Source organism: Acanthisitta chloris, unplaced genomic scaffold, assembly GCF_000695815.1.
Source record: "Acanthisitta chloris isolate BGI_N310 unplaced genomic scaffold, ASM69581v1 scaffold29957, whole genome shotgun sequence".
Taxonomy (NCBI): domain Eukaryota; kingdom Metazoa; phylum Chordata; class Aves; order Passeriformes; family Acanthisittidae; genus Acanthisitta; species Acanthisitta chloris.
The window spans coordinates 1813-15875 of NW_008681471.1; the positions used below are offsets into that span (position 1 = coordinate 1813).

The 14063-nt window shown below is 42.5% G+C and overlaps 1 protein-coding gene across 1 annotated transcript in view; it reads left to right on the plus strand.

Annotated features, from left to right (window-relative positions):
- Positions 1 to 10704: 10704 nt before the first annotated feature.
- GNA12 (guanine nucleotide binding protein (G protein) alpha 12) overlaps positions 10705 to 14063 on the plus strand; it is a gene marked incomplete at its 5' end in the record, with an annotated part of 23814 nt that continues 20455 nt past the window's right edge. Inside the window, one exon of the mRNA XM_009078128.1 lies at positions 10705 to 10920. Coding sequence (XP_009076376.1) covers positions 10705 to 10920 — 216 coding nt within the window. The remainder of the gene's footprint in view (positions 10921 to 14063) is intronic.

Here is a 14063-nt window from a genome sequence, read left to right on the forward strand (position 1 = left end):
GGGAGGGTTAGGTTGGGCTCCACTCGTGGGACGTGTCAGGCTCTTCCTTCCCTGCATGGCAAGAGTTCCCCTTGCATATAAGAACACAATTTACACTTCCCCCTTAGGTTTTGGGAATGGCTCAGGAGTGGTCGCTGTGGAAAGAGTAGGTAGAAGGAGGGAGAGCAAACAAAGGGAGCTAGAAGAGTTTTCTGATGGGAAGGAGGTCTGAGAAGGCAGTGGCTGTTGTGTTTGCATTTTGCTCATCAGAAAGTAACCTGATAACACCTCGACATTTGCCATAATCATAAGGAAGAAATCAAATACCAAGACAGAATTTCAGGCTTTCAGAACAGTGATGTTGTCAGTGCATTGCTTTTAGGGTAATTGTGTAATTACTTTCTTGTATTAAACTTTGTTCTGTGGATAAACATACAGTGCTTAAAGTAAACTTATTTTTCTTCTCTGACAATGTAAATTGTCAAGTGAACGTGATTGCTGCTCTCTGCGTAATGAAGTGTTTAGACTACAGGTTCTTTTCACTTTTTCAGGAAGTTCACAATGATCCCCCATTAAGACTTAATGAAGCAGAGATCAGCATGTGCTTAACTTGCAAGAAAAGATATAAGATGAATTTTTATAGCACTCTGTGTGGACAATGTGAAGTGAAAATGATCCTAGTAAATAGCATATAAATCTGTGTGGTGTCCTGAAGTACAGCTGCAGCAACCTTAGCCCCTTTTCCACACAGTTCTCAGCATGGCCAGACAATGGTTCAGTTAAGCTTCTGCAGCTCTGAGATCTGAGTGAGAAATGCAGTGTAAATCTCTGGGATTAAATGGTCAATTTTCGTTTTCCAGCCATGACTAAACTTCTCTCGGAAGGAGGAGCATTCCGGCTCCCTTAGCACGGCTGGACATGCTTATTGCAGTGGTGTTCAGGCAGTCAGTACAGCTGATGGAGAATGAAGGAACTGATTCAGAGAAGTACATGTGAAACCTCCTTGAAAATGTCAGTGCTGAGCATGAACTGACATTGCAGTCAGTCACTGGGAGTTCTCCGCTTCTCCCTTTTCTGATATCTTAGTGCTAAGTTCTTTGCTCACCCTGTTCTGTTTCTCATCCCCCACCTTGGGGAAACCCTAGTTAGAAACAAAATGCTGAAACAAATAGATCTATGATACAGAATTTACTTTTCCATTTAGCACAGGTGATGGTTCAGGGCCTTGCTGGCTTTTTCTGGCATTTGTGGGGTGGTGTTCAAATACATTAGTTTTGCTTTGGTTCAAGGTAAATAGTCATCGGTTAACTGGGGTTTTGCTTGTTAATCGAGGCTAAGTTTCAAAGTAACTTTTTGGAACTTTTTGATGCTGGAAGTGAAAAGCAGCAGTGTTAATGTCCTGGTATGAGTACACAGGCTCCAGGACTGCAGCACACCCACCTGGAAAAGGAGAGTGGATAGGATAGAGCTGGCTCGTCACTGCAGCAGAGTGAATTCTAAGGTGACTCTTGGGTATACAGAGACACTTGAAAAATTTTCATGTACCTTAAGTTTCAGATCTAAGAAAAATCTGGTGGTATTACATGAGCATTTTGATGCTTTCCAACTGTAGCTGAAGGAATCTTTTGATACTTTCCAAAACAGATGGGTTGGCCTTGCTACTCTACTTGCTTCCTTTGATAATAGTTACAGAGCTCAGATCCTCCATGAATCACAGCTCTGATGTTCCTTGTCTAAATGTTTTTTGTTTCGAGTATGAGAATATCATGCTGCTTGAAAAAACCTGGCTTAGCTGCATAAGAAAACAGTAAAAGCAATCTACAAGCACCAGAGTGGTACTTGCACCAGCTTGTTTGGGAGATTTCAATCTGAAGAGAGAAAAAGTTCAGCTTTTAAAAGCCTGAAGGATAATCTGTTGAGCTGTTTTGGTAATGTTAGTTTCCCTGTGGAGAATGAGAAGGGCAGCTCAAGGTTTCAGTCAAGCCATGAATGTTGTTGTTTGTGGCCTGAAATGTAATGATTGACTAAGGAATTGGAAAGCCTGCAATTGCAGAGGGAGGGACTACGCAGGAAATGATGTGTAGCTTCATTTGTGTGCTCCGAGTGGGGAAGAACAGTGAAAGATTTTGAGCATGACAACTCCGAGGAACAATCCTTTGGGACTTTCGAGCGTAGCTGCAAGACACATGTGCATACCTGAGAACATTTCTCCTTGGTAGCAGGAATATGAGTGGCAGTTAAGTGAGCGGCCTGTGCTGAAGGCAGTTTTAGGAAGAACTTTGGACTTCTGCAGCCAGTACTAAGTCTGGACTGCCCCTGCTCTGTTGTTGCAGGGACTCTGTGTACCTGGAATGGGCTTATGTTGTGTTTCTAGTGGCTGAGTGTAAGGTGGCTGTACTTCCTGTCATTGACAAACTGAGGAAACTCTCTTGCAAGTTGCAGGTTTGTCAGATACACATACAAAGTGTGGGAAGAACAAAAAGCATATTCCTCAATATGGTTGGAAGCTACACTTTAAGTAACCAGGTTACCTGCCCATTTATAATGCAAGCACTTTTCTTCCAATAGCCTACAAATGAAGGGGAATCCATCTTATCCATTATATTGCTTTTTACATTGGCTTGACTCCACACTTCTATAGGTTTACGTGCAAATGAATTTGGAAGCCCATTAGGAGGTGATGATACTGATGTTCAGTCTGTTATTCCAGAGCTGGAATCCAGCTGCTCCAGTGTTTGGTCACAGGACAGTGTCAGTCTCCTTTTGAGAAGAATGACAAGGAGAATATTCCGTAGAAACTGTAGTTAGGTGAATTTCCATTAAATTTGCCATGCAAGAACTGCTTTTAACATCTGATTGTCTTTGCTCTGTGCTTTTACTGTATAGAGATTATTTTAATAGGAAAAATTATATTCACCGAATTGTGTAGAAAAGAAAAAAAAACAACCTGATGAGTTTTGTTGATCTTCCTGGTCCAGGTTCAATCAGTAAAACTCTTACGAACAGTTGATGTATCTTCTGTGTCTTGATTTAAATTTCATCAACTCTGGTGGTCCCTTTGCATTTGGGTGTCTCTTGGTTGGGCTGTGAGACAGCAATCTGTCTTCATCATGGTGGATAGTGGAAGAGGAGTTCTGGTCAGTGGTAAGTGATAAATATTCATAGCTGTTCCAAAACAGCTCTCAGTGCTCTTGTGATGTAGTCATTAGTATTGCAGAGCATGACTTAGCCCCTGGAGACTGTAGACACATACTTTGATGTTTTCCAGACAAAAGTTTAGTCACTTGAGTAACTAAATTTGGGAGCTTACATTATATTCAGTCGGTTGTCTATACATATATTTTTATAATGAACTTGGAAATAGTATTGGCCAAAAAAATTTTAGCAAATTGTGCTACTGACAATGTTTACAGGAAAACTTTGGAACAAGCTAGTACGCATTGTCTGAAGGAAGTTCAATACAAATTACAACAAGAGAAAAAGCTGGAAGGAATCGGAGGCTGCACAGTTCCCAAATGAGTTTCCTCCACTTGCCTGGGTGTTTTCACTCCAGTGAGGGTCAGGGACTGGTCTTGTCCTGGCGCTGAGGCTCCTCCCTGTCTGCCCTTCCCGTCTGCCTGAGCACATGTGCCGGGTGCTGTGGCAGTGTGTTCGGGGGTGCAGTATGGCAGGGCCTTGCCAAACATTTGGAGCTGGAGATGCTGCTTCTGCTGTTGAAATCCTGAACTAATTACGAACTAGATATTAGTGTGACGGTCTCAGGACAAGGAGAAAGCTGCTGGTATAATTCTGAGAGTCTTGACCTGGAACTTTCTGTAAAGTCCTGCACCAGTCGTCACCTCTGAGGTCATCATCTCTCTACTTTGTGCCTAGTTACAAGTAATGTTTGCTGTGAAAGTGTTTTCTTCTGCTGCATTTGTCGTCATTTTGCTGGATTCAAAGACAAGGACTCTTTTCAGAGTTTCCAGACAAGCAGACATAACTGCTGCTCCCAATCCAGAGATTCAGTGGCTAATCCAAATGTTTTTTTAATGTTTGTGTTCCTGTGGACTAAGTAAATGACACTTCCCCTTTGTTCCCATTTTTTATTTGTATGTTGGGCTGGCAGGTAGGTCATCTCTGCTGTTTGCTCTCACCTGGGTGGTACTGGAATATGTGAATGGTGAAAATACTTGCAGAACTGGTGAGCATTTTCTTTGGCTAACTGGGCTAACTGGTGCTGCTTCCACCCCTACCCTTGTGTCTGTCTTGCCTTTCAGCAAACTAATAGAGATGCTGGAAACCACTTTTTATATAAATGGCCAAGGTTTTGGTGATGTTTGCTCATGGGATTGGCTTGTGGGCTCAGGCTAATGACAAACCTATCAAACAGGAGAGGGTGGAACTCCACTCCCAGCAAAGATGCCCCTTTTGATGGTACCTAATGGTTAGACCGAGTGTTGTGTAATGTGAAACCTTATCCTTAATGACATTGGGTTCTTGGCTACTGCTTGGCTCTAGTGTTCCAAGGACGTAGATCAAAGAAAAACACTGTTAATGCTTTTATGATAGTGTGCTGTAAAAATCTGATTGTCTGGCTATCACTTTGCTAGTAGTAGGTCACCTCTCCAGTGTTCCAGACAGCAGTTTAAAACAAGTGCTTTCAATTCTATTTGCAAACCCTGACAACTTTATTTTTTAAAATTGTCTTTGAAAATGTCTTTTTTAGAAGGTTTAAGAGATGCTTTCTAAAAATACACGTAGGCTACATTTTATCATCTTTCTTTACTTGCCAGTAAGCATTGCTGCTCAGCAGACCAGCCCCAGCTGCAGCTGTGGGACTCAGCTCTCTCTTGTATTGGCACCACAGGTCACAGAGCTGTTGCAAATTTGTGGCACAGTTGGTGCAGCTGGACCTGTATTCCTGCAGCTCTTCCTCTGGCTCAAAGAAACATCTTGCTTTTGTGGGAGCACTCCTTTTAGCTGAGATTTATATTAGTCTCTGTGAGATGTGATCCACAGGCTTTGCCAGTTCCTTGTCAACAACAGTGAGGAAAAACACACAGTAGGAAACACGTCAGAATCTCCCTGTGCCTGCAGTGTTCCTGCTGGTGGACAGCCATAGGAGAAGACTATTGCCTGTTAGGTGTGACTTGGAGTTCCCCAGTAAACATCCAGCAGTGATCAGCACTACCCTTATACAGTAACTTCCATAAGTGACACACTGGAGTTTTAGGGTTTGGTAGGATGTTGAGCAGTGTATTAATGGTCAAAGCTTAAAAAGTAGCTGCTGTAGTATTTCACCTGTAACAGTTGTTCTGCTGTCTGTGATCTCCTACTCAGTAATAGTTCCTTTAAAATATTTTGAGAAATGCACTGTAGGAGACTCTTCTATTTGTATACAAACTCTAAGTAGGTTTGCAAGTTCTCTCCAGGCACTTGACGAGAATAATCAGATTTTTTGATTGCTTGACTGCTGGTCTGAGCATGGAAGGACCTGCCCCTGCCCGTGAGTAAGGGCCCCCAAACCTGTTGTTTCCTTTGTGTCTGTGGTGCTTAAGTGAGCTGTGTTCACTGAGCTTCTGAGCTGATCCATCTGGCAAAAGGTGTGAAGTTTTGAGGATAATGAATCCTTCAAGTCCTGGAGTAGGTGAATAATGTAAAATGTGAAGGTTATGTTTTGTGTAGCAGTGTAACAACCGATGTAAGATGGGCTTAAGTCATGCTGTTCTGTAAACACCACAACACTTCATGTATTGGCAAACATCACTGGTTTCAAACGACATTAGCTGGTGATAACCTATCTAATAATTCCCACAAAATCATTTAACTATTATATAAAAATACAAGACCACCTGGATTTCTTTTCAAAGCTAGAAAACTTCCAAAAGCAAAGAAGAAAAAATAGATTCGAGCCAGTCCTAGTAATGAGCATTTGTGTAAATGCTCATAAAACCTTCATCCCGCTGGTGAGTCCAAACATGCTCAGTGCCAGCAGCTGTGCTGTGTCAGCCCAGGAGCTCAGGCTTTGTCTCTGACAGGAACAAACAACCCACAACCAAAATCGAGTACAAGCACAAGGCAGTGTGATACTTGGGTGTACTCTTCCAGTTATTGGCAGCCTTTGGGTTGGGAAACTTTTTGAGCCAGGATTTGCATCTGGAGTGGAATCAAATGGTGCTCTTTGGGTTTCCTTCCATCTATTTGTCGTTGTGTTTTGAGTCCGTTCGTACCTTTGGACAACATCCTGTGTCAGTGAGTTTGTCTTGCTGGGGAGTGCATAGGAAAACCCCTTTGAGTTTAACCTGCTGTTTGATAACTGTTGCTCTACCACTCTACACTGTGCTGCAAGGGGAGGGGGAAGAATAGTCGTTGTCTACTCTTTTTCTGCAAGTGGTTTCTAACTTCTGTAGATGTCTTACATATCCTGCCTTAGTTATCTTTTTTTTTTAATCTGTCCATTTCTAGACTTATTGAGTGTTTTCTTCTGTGTAAGTTATGACACTTCATGTTCTGCCAGGGGAGGTTTAGGTTAGATATTAGGAAGAGGTTTTTTACAGAGAGAGTGATCAGGCATTGGAATGTGCTGCCCAAGGAGGTGGTGGATTCACCATCCCTGGAGGTTTTCAAGCTGAGACTGGATGTGGCACTTAGTGCCATGGACTAGTGACCACAGTAGGGTTGGACTTGATGGTCTTGGAGGTCTTTTCCAACCCAGTTGATTCTGCGATTCATGAGGTAGATCACATCACCCTCTGGTTACACCTTTTCTTCTTCAACCCTGTCTCTATTCAGGTTTTGTGCATGTCATGGATTTATACAGTGACTTGAGAATGTTAAATATTATTAGAAAAAGAATGGAACAGAGAATTTCCTATTTTTTTCTCCCTAGCTGGTGCTTCCATGATGCTGCTGTTTGCCATTTTCTAGTGCCTGACACTATCCTTATCTGTGAATTTTAATTCTTTCCATCTGTGCTTATTCTGGGTCCTGCTTTGATTGCAGCACAAAAGCTTTAGATCACTTGCACTGTTCAGAAGTTTATTTCACATCAAAAGTTGTTGCTACTTTTTTTTTCATGTTCCAGATTTGAAAACAGAATGGTAATTGATGGTGTTCAGTCTTCTGAATGAAAGAGCGAATTGATATTTTCTATAGTAGCAGAAAATCAGAAAAGCTGTCCCAGCAGTGTTGGGAAGGTTTATTGTGAAAGGAGCACTGCAATGAAAACAGTCTGGTGTTGCCTTTGTTAGAGCTTGGGAGGGAGAGTTGTACATCTAACAAGGCTTGTTTGGTGGTGGTTTTCCTTATTTGTACCTGTGGTTGCCTGACTCCAAGTTCAATTTTGATAAAATTACTTCAGAAATACCTGAAACTTTTCTATTCATTCTATAATAAATGGAAATTCTAGAAATTTTAGTTGCATTTCATTTTCTGAATGAAATCTTCACCTCTGGGCATGAACAGTGTGAATAAACCTTTAAGCAGTTCAACTACAGATGAAAGGGACTTTCTGGCTGTGTACCATGATGGTCTCTTTGGAGGAAGGAGTTAGGGAAGGTGTTTTGCATGTATTTCCAGTAAGGAAATCTTTTCTGTGGTAACTTGTTCTGCAGATTAATGAGGAAAAGATTATCAAATGCTCAGTGTGGCTGCAAAAAAAGATAATGTTACCAGTAACTCTGAGATGCAAGAACAGCAGTACATAGGTTCTAAATTTAGCAATTTCTCTGTTTCTCCTCATCCTTGTGACATCTGTTTGTAGCATTTATGGAACTGTTTTGTGGAGATGGACAAATGTTAAGTTTAGATTCACTTAGGATTTCGCTGAGTCACTTACACTTTTAACTGCTGAGAGTTGGGAGGAAGAAACATTGGCTGTTTTGCTCATCGTGTAAAGGTTTTACTCTTGATGTCGAAATTGGTGTGTTGTAAAAATTCTGATTTTTGAGAGGTGCTGTTCCCGTGGCTGTGCCCAGGACAGCATTCCTGGTGCTTTTTATATTATCCGTTCAGTGTGTGTCTCTGTGTCTGTTGGCAGTGCTGATGTCCCTCTGAATCTGCCAGTTTGTCCCAGGTTGGGCTCTGCATGTGGTTTGGTGGCATAGTATGAGAGTATGTTAAGGGGTTGGAATGGAGCTTAGAGATCATCCAGCCCCAACCCCTGCCCTGGGCAGGGACACCTCCCACCAGAGCAGGTTGCTCAAGGCTTTAGCCAACCTGGCTGTGAACACTGCCAGGGTTGGGGCAGCCACAGCCTCCCTGGGACAGTGTCTCACCACCCTCACAGGGAAAACTTCTGATATCTAATCTAAAATTCCCTCTTTCATTTTATACCCCTGTAGTGACACCTCTGTCTCTGGAACAGCCAGAGAAAGGTGCTGATGCTACGCAGTCCCCATGGGTGACCTTACAGTAGTTAATGCATTTGTGTAGGGTCGGTGAGGTCTAAGTTTAGTTCCCTCTGTTGCCTCGGGGAGGTTCAAACCCTCATTTCCAAGGAGCAGCAATCAGCAGATAAGTGACTATTCTGGGACTGGAGCAGTCTCTATGCCCTTGATTGAAACTGTTCTGTGGTTTTCTCCAAACAAATAATGAAGCTTTCCTTAACAACAGTCTCTCTTGAGCCTCCATGTCTCCAGTGGGAGCAGGAAAAGGCAGAGCACTGAGGTCCCAGTGCTGCTTTATCCAAACAGGAATTGTGCAGTCCTGCGGTCATTCCTTTGAGATGCTGTGATGGGACTGCAGTAGCTGTGAGGTGGATAAGGGTTAAATCCACCCTAAAGCTGTGAGCCAAACGCTGGAGCTGAGTGGCCTGGGGAGAGGCAGAGCAGGGGCCCAGGCAGGAGAAAGGTCAGAGCTGCCCTGCGTGGGTGGGAGCTCCGAGCAGGGCCCGAGGCAGCGTGGGGAGAGGGTGATCCGTGGGGAGATGCTGATCCATGGGAGATGGCTGGGGAGATGCTGATCAGCCCACACACAGTGCTGGTTAACCATTTCTCTTCACACACTTCTTGCTGAACAGGGACCAACCCAGCACTAAACAGCAAGAACTCACCATGTCCCACCGGTCTTGGTTGCCACAATGCTTTGGAAAAATCTCCAGGTTCTCAACTGGGATTAATGGGGAGCTGACCTGGCTTTCTGTTGCTGCCAGGATGGTGTTCTGTGCAAGTGATGATTTGCAAAAGTGTCTAAAGCTGTGAGATATTATGGAGGCATCTGCAGTGCAGAGACAGTGTTATTAAGTGGGGTTTTTCATGCTTATATTTGTTAGTGCCATTCAAATAATGATCTAACAACTTCTGTTAATAAAAGGATAATCTCTGACTAAGAATGAATGTTGGCTTTTGGTCCATATGACAGAGTTACTAAATAGTTATGTCTGGAATTTAAACCAGCAGTTTGTGAATGTATCCAAGTTTAGTCTTTTGGTGGTATTGTGGAATTATATTCCCTCCTTTATAAAAAGAAAGTAACAATCACTAGAGAGTCATAAATATTTGCATTTTGGGGAAGCTACACTTCAGGAACACTGTTGCATAGTGACACCTGCCACGCTTCACTTTGAGTCCCTTTCTGTGACGCTCCACTAAGTTGCTTCACATTTCCCTCTCCAATCTTGGTTTCCATTGGGAAAGTTACTGCTCCTGTGTGGTGCAGTTAAAGGATGGGAGACATGGAAGGTTCAGGTGTTAAGAAAACAAACTGCAGTCTTGATGGCTTAAAGTGTGCCAGAAGAGAAATCAGTGCAGTAACGTGGAGGTTCATGTGAATGGCTGTGGAAACAGAAATTCAGTATTTTTAAATGAATTGTCATAAACTTTAAAACTAAAAGATTGACACAATGAGTAGTTCAACATAACCCACAGATTTTACTTACGAATTCGAGGGTACTTGATGTGCTAAGCCACCAGTAACAGCTCTGTCCATTATGAAGATGGTGCTCACTCTTGAGAAATAACTATTGTCCATCTGAATCTGTTTAGTACAGGTGAAGTTAGAGTCAAAGCTGAAGTTTCAGATTTATGTAACCTCATGGGTTTGGCTTGTTGCCATGAATATGAAATTAAGTTTCCATAAAGACTGCAAAATGTGAAAATGAGCAGCTCAGTAATCCTGAGTTAAACCTGAGAATGAGATCACTTTGCTTCCAGATTTCTTTTCCAGAATTAGAGTACCCAAATCTACCTGTCACACATTCCTTAGCCAATGTATGGCAAGTTCAAAGAGGAAGTTGATGCTGAGGGAAAGCTGCGCCTGCTTTCTTGAGCCTGGTGGCTTGAGATCTGTGCAGTGTCTTCCATCCTCTAATGCTCTTCTGATCTCCTAGTATTTGGAAAAGCTTAGGATGTCCTTTTTGGTGTCTAAACCCTGCAAAATGCCCAGAAAAAGGTGGAAGAATATGGTATTACTTTTAAAATTACATCTATGAGGTTCACACATTCGTTCCCAGACACTTTTCTTACTCATTTGATCTTTACTTTCATTATCTGTTGCATTGCCACGAGCTGTTGCTGCTAATACTTTGTCCACCTGGAGAAATACTTTGTGGCTAAGTTGCTTTCAGAAGTAAACTCTGTCTTATTTCTGTTGGAGATGTTGCAGTAAACAATGTTTATGATTCTCTCCTGAGTTCAGTCTCACCAGAATAGTGTCAAAAAAATAATCTTCAAGTACCTTCAAGTCCTTGTTCTTCTCCACTTGAATCTTTTTATCACTGACTTTGTTATCTGACTCATTCCCTAGGGCTGCAGAGTTCTGGTGGATGCACGGGACAAGCTGGGGATCCCTTGGCAGTACACTGAGAATGAGAAGCATGGAATGTTTTTGATGGCTTTTGAAAACAAAGCTGGAATGCCCATAGAGCCTGCCACCTTCCAGCTGTATGTGCCTGCACTGGGTGCTCTGTGGAGGGATTCAGGAATCAAGGAAGCCTTCAGCCGTCGGAGCGAGTATCAGCTGGTGAGTACATCCGTCTTCCCGGGGGAGGAACGGAGTTCCCTGGTGTGTAAATCTCTCTTCAGCTGAGAGACTCTTTGCTACGTGCAAGATTTAGCCTCTGAGCTGTTTGTAGTAGTGCTGTAAATCTGAGCACTTCAGCAGCAGAAACAAGTGGTAATTGGAGCCAAACTTGAAAAACTACATGGCAGTAAGAGGGAGTGGAAAAGTGCACATGACTGGATAAACTGGAAGAGCAAGAGAAACCAAAAAAGGCAGGAATTGGTTGAACTAAAAATATTTTAGCAGCTCAGTAGGTCTGTTCATAGTAGATCACTGATGAAGGCGCACTTAATTTGTAACTTTCCAGTCCTGCCAGCTTGCACTGTATTGATACTGGCAAACTCTTCCTGCATGCAGCTCTTTTGAAGGGAATGCAACACCCATTCCTGGTGCTGCTCTCTGACTGTTTCTTTTCATCCTGACGGCTGCAAGTGAAACTTGGATAAGCAACTGAAAGATGACAGTGAGCATAAAAATGTGCTATCTTCCTGCTTTCTTGCTGTTTGGTTTTCATGCTCTTGTGCCAGAATAGCTGCACTTCTGGTATGGAATATGTTTCTCACAGCTGTTTGTAATCCACTCCTTTTTCTTCCTACGTACAAGATGGAGATGGGATTTTTCCTCTCTTTCTTCCCTGTTCAGTGAAACAGGCTACTGGTTACTAGTTCTTGGAAAATTATATGGAATCATTTCCTAATTGTTCTAATAAATGTATCTTCATTATTTTAACATTAATTATGCTTCAGTGTGTAGCTGCAGGTAGAAGTCTTTGTTTTGCATTTGGCTTCTCTTTAAAAAGATAAAAAAGAGACAGCTCAAGGTGAACTGCTCCATGCCTGGATATGCTGTCAGTGTTTAATTAGAGGAGTTAGGTAAAGGATAGAAACATTTGTATGGTTTCCCTGAGCCTCTTTGACAGAGGATCAGTAGAGCTGAAGGAAAACATGATAAATTCAGTAGTGAAATCCTTACTGTTTTCTCATGCTGCTTCTCTGTGTGGGTTCTCTAGTGTCTAATACTGGGGTTAAATTCATGTTGCAGCCCTTGGGTACTCATCTGTCTCCACTAGCAAGATGTCTGTTTGAGTCTTGTTGTTGCATATCTTTGAAATCTGTCTCTGAAGTATTGTGGCACTGCCAAATGGCTAAAGAATAAATGAAATGGGAAGGTAGAACTGTCACAGGATTATTGTATAAACCTCACTTCCTTGGACTAAAAATATCACCATTTCCACGTTACAGCACTGAGAGTGGGGGGAGGATGTGCAGGGAGGAGAGAGGATGGATTAATTGTTCCATTATTCTCAGCATCTGTAGACACAGACTTTGCTGTTCTAAGCAGTGTTCAAACATGGAATAAAAAGATGGTTCATGCCACAGGGAACTTGAATTTATCTGGAACCAGCTACTAAGAGAATCCAGTCTAGTAAGCAATAGTTGTGTCTGAAGCCTTTTAAGATTGTTATTTGTTTGGGATTTTTTTTCCTGGGAAATGCTCTGATCAAGCATAGGTTTTATTTGTAGAGGGAGATTCAGATCGGGATCATGTGGGAGGTTCATTCCTGGGCTGCTTAGCAATAAAATTGCATCAAACTGGGGAAAAAAAAGTCCAGTTTGAACAAAGTGTTCCAAGAGTAGCAGGCCTACCCACCTCTGCACTCTCTGGCTTTAGGGTTAAACAGGAAATGCCAAAAAATAGAAAAGCCCCACAAGAACAAAGCATACAGGCATGCAAGTGATCATTCAGTGTGCTGTCAGCTTCAGCATCATGCTATGGTTCTGTGGTGCTGCTTTTTGGATGGCATTCATGGAGCTGGAGCTAGTGCAGACACCAGGCCTGTTCCCTGGTCCATAGTGATGTGGTGTGTTACACCAGCACAGTGTAACTCAGTCACAGGACCTGCATTTGTGCTGCTGAATAGCTTGAAAATCACAGAAAACTGGGGTTGAAAGGGACCTCTAGAGATCATCTAGTCCAACCCTTCTACCCAGGCAGGGTCACCTAGAGCAGGATGCACCAGAGCTTGTCCAGGTGGGTTTGGAATGTCTCTCCAGAGAGGAGGGGGCTCAACCTCCCTGGGCAACTGTTCCAGTGCTCTGTCTCTCTCCATGGAAAGAAGTTCTTCCTCATGTTGAGGTGGAACTTCGTGTTGTAGTTTGTGGCCATTACTCCTTGTCCTGTCTCTGGGCACCACGGCAAAGACAAACCCTGGGTGCTGTTACTTGACTGTACATCGGCAGGGGATTGTCAAGTTCCTCAGTTGTAACTAAAAAAGCACTTACTGCTTAAAAGGCTTTTAAATGTAGTAGATTGGTCTCAAGGATACAAATGCTGCTTCTGGGTTGGTCACTAAACAAATTAACACCTTGCTAACATGAACAAGTTTCCATGCCTTGCTTCTGGGCTCAGCAGGAGTCTGATTCCCTGAGGACCTGGGAATTAGCACCAGTACAATTCCTTTTAAAAAAAAAGCTGCATAACTTCTAAAGAAAGAGGTGGTTGAAGGAGATGCCTTATTTATGATTGCATAGGATCTGTATAAACCCATACCTTCATTGAGTCTAAACCCTTACTGGATATAGACTCGTGTCAATAAATAAAAGCCATATATAGTGGACTCCGAGAAAATAAATCTTTCCTGAACTGATTTTAACTAAGACTAAAGAAAACCTCTGCATCAGCACTCTCTTTCTTCCTTAGTATAAGCGAGCTGTTAAATGCAATATGCTTGGTTTAAACTGAATTTATTATCTTTAAAATAGTTTTGAAATCATCACCAGAATTTTGCAATTTTACATTACTTTCATCTTTCTGAATGTGTCCCAACACTGTTTGAACAAACAACCTTGCTCAGCACTTGCCTTTTCTTCCCCCTGCTCTTGCAGTCAGCTGAGCACCAGCTTTTGTTTTGTATTATTGTTATTATTTTGGCTTCTAAACTGTAGGATTCTATTGGTCTGCTTTGGAATGCTCTGTTTCTCCAGGAAGTTGTGTGACTGTCGAAAGTGAAAAGTAAACCGTGTTGGTTGATTAACTAGAGCTGCAAACTGCAGCGTGCAGGTGCCTTCCTGTGGTCTGCAATGCCAAGCTCACTGCCTGACTCA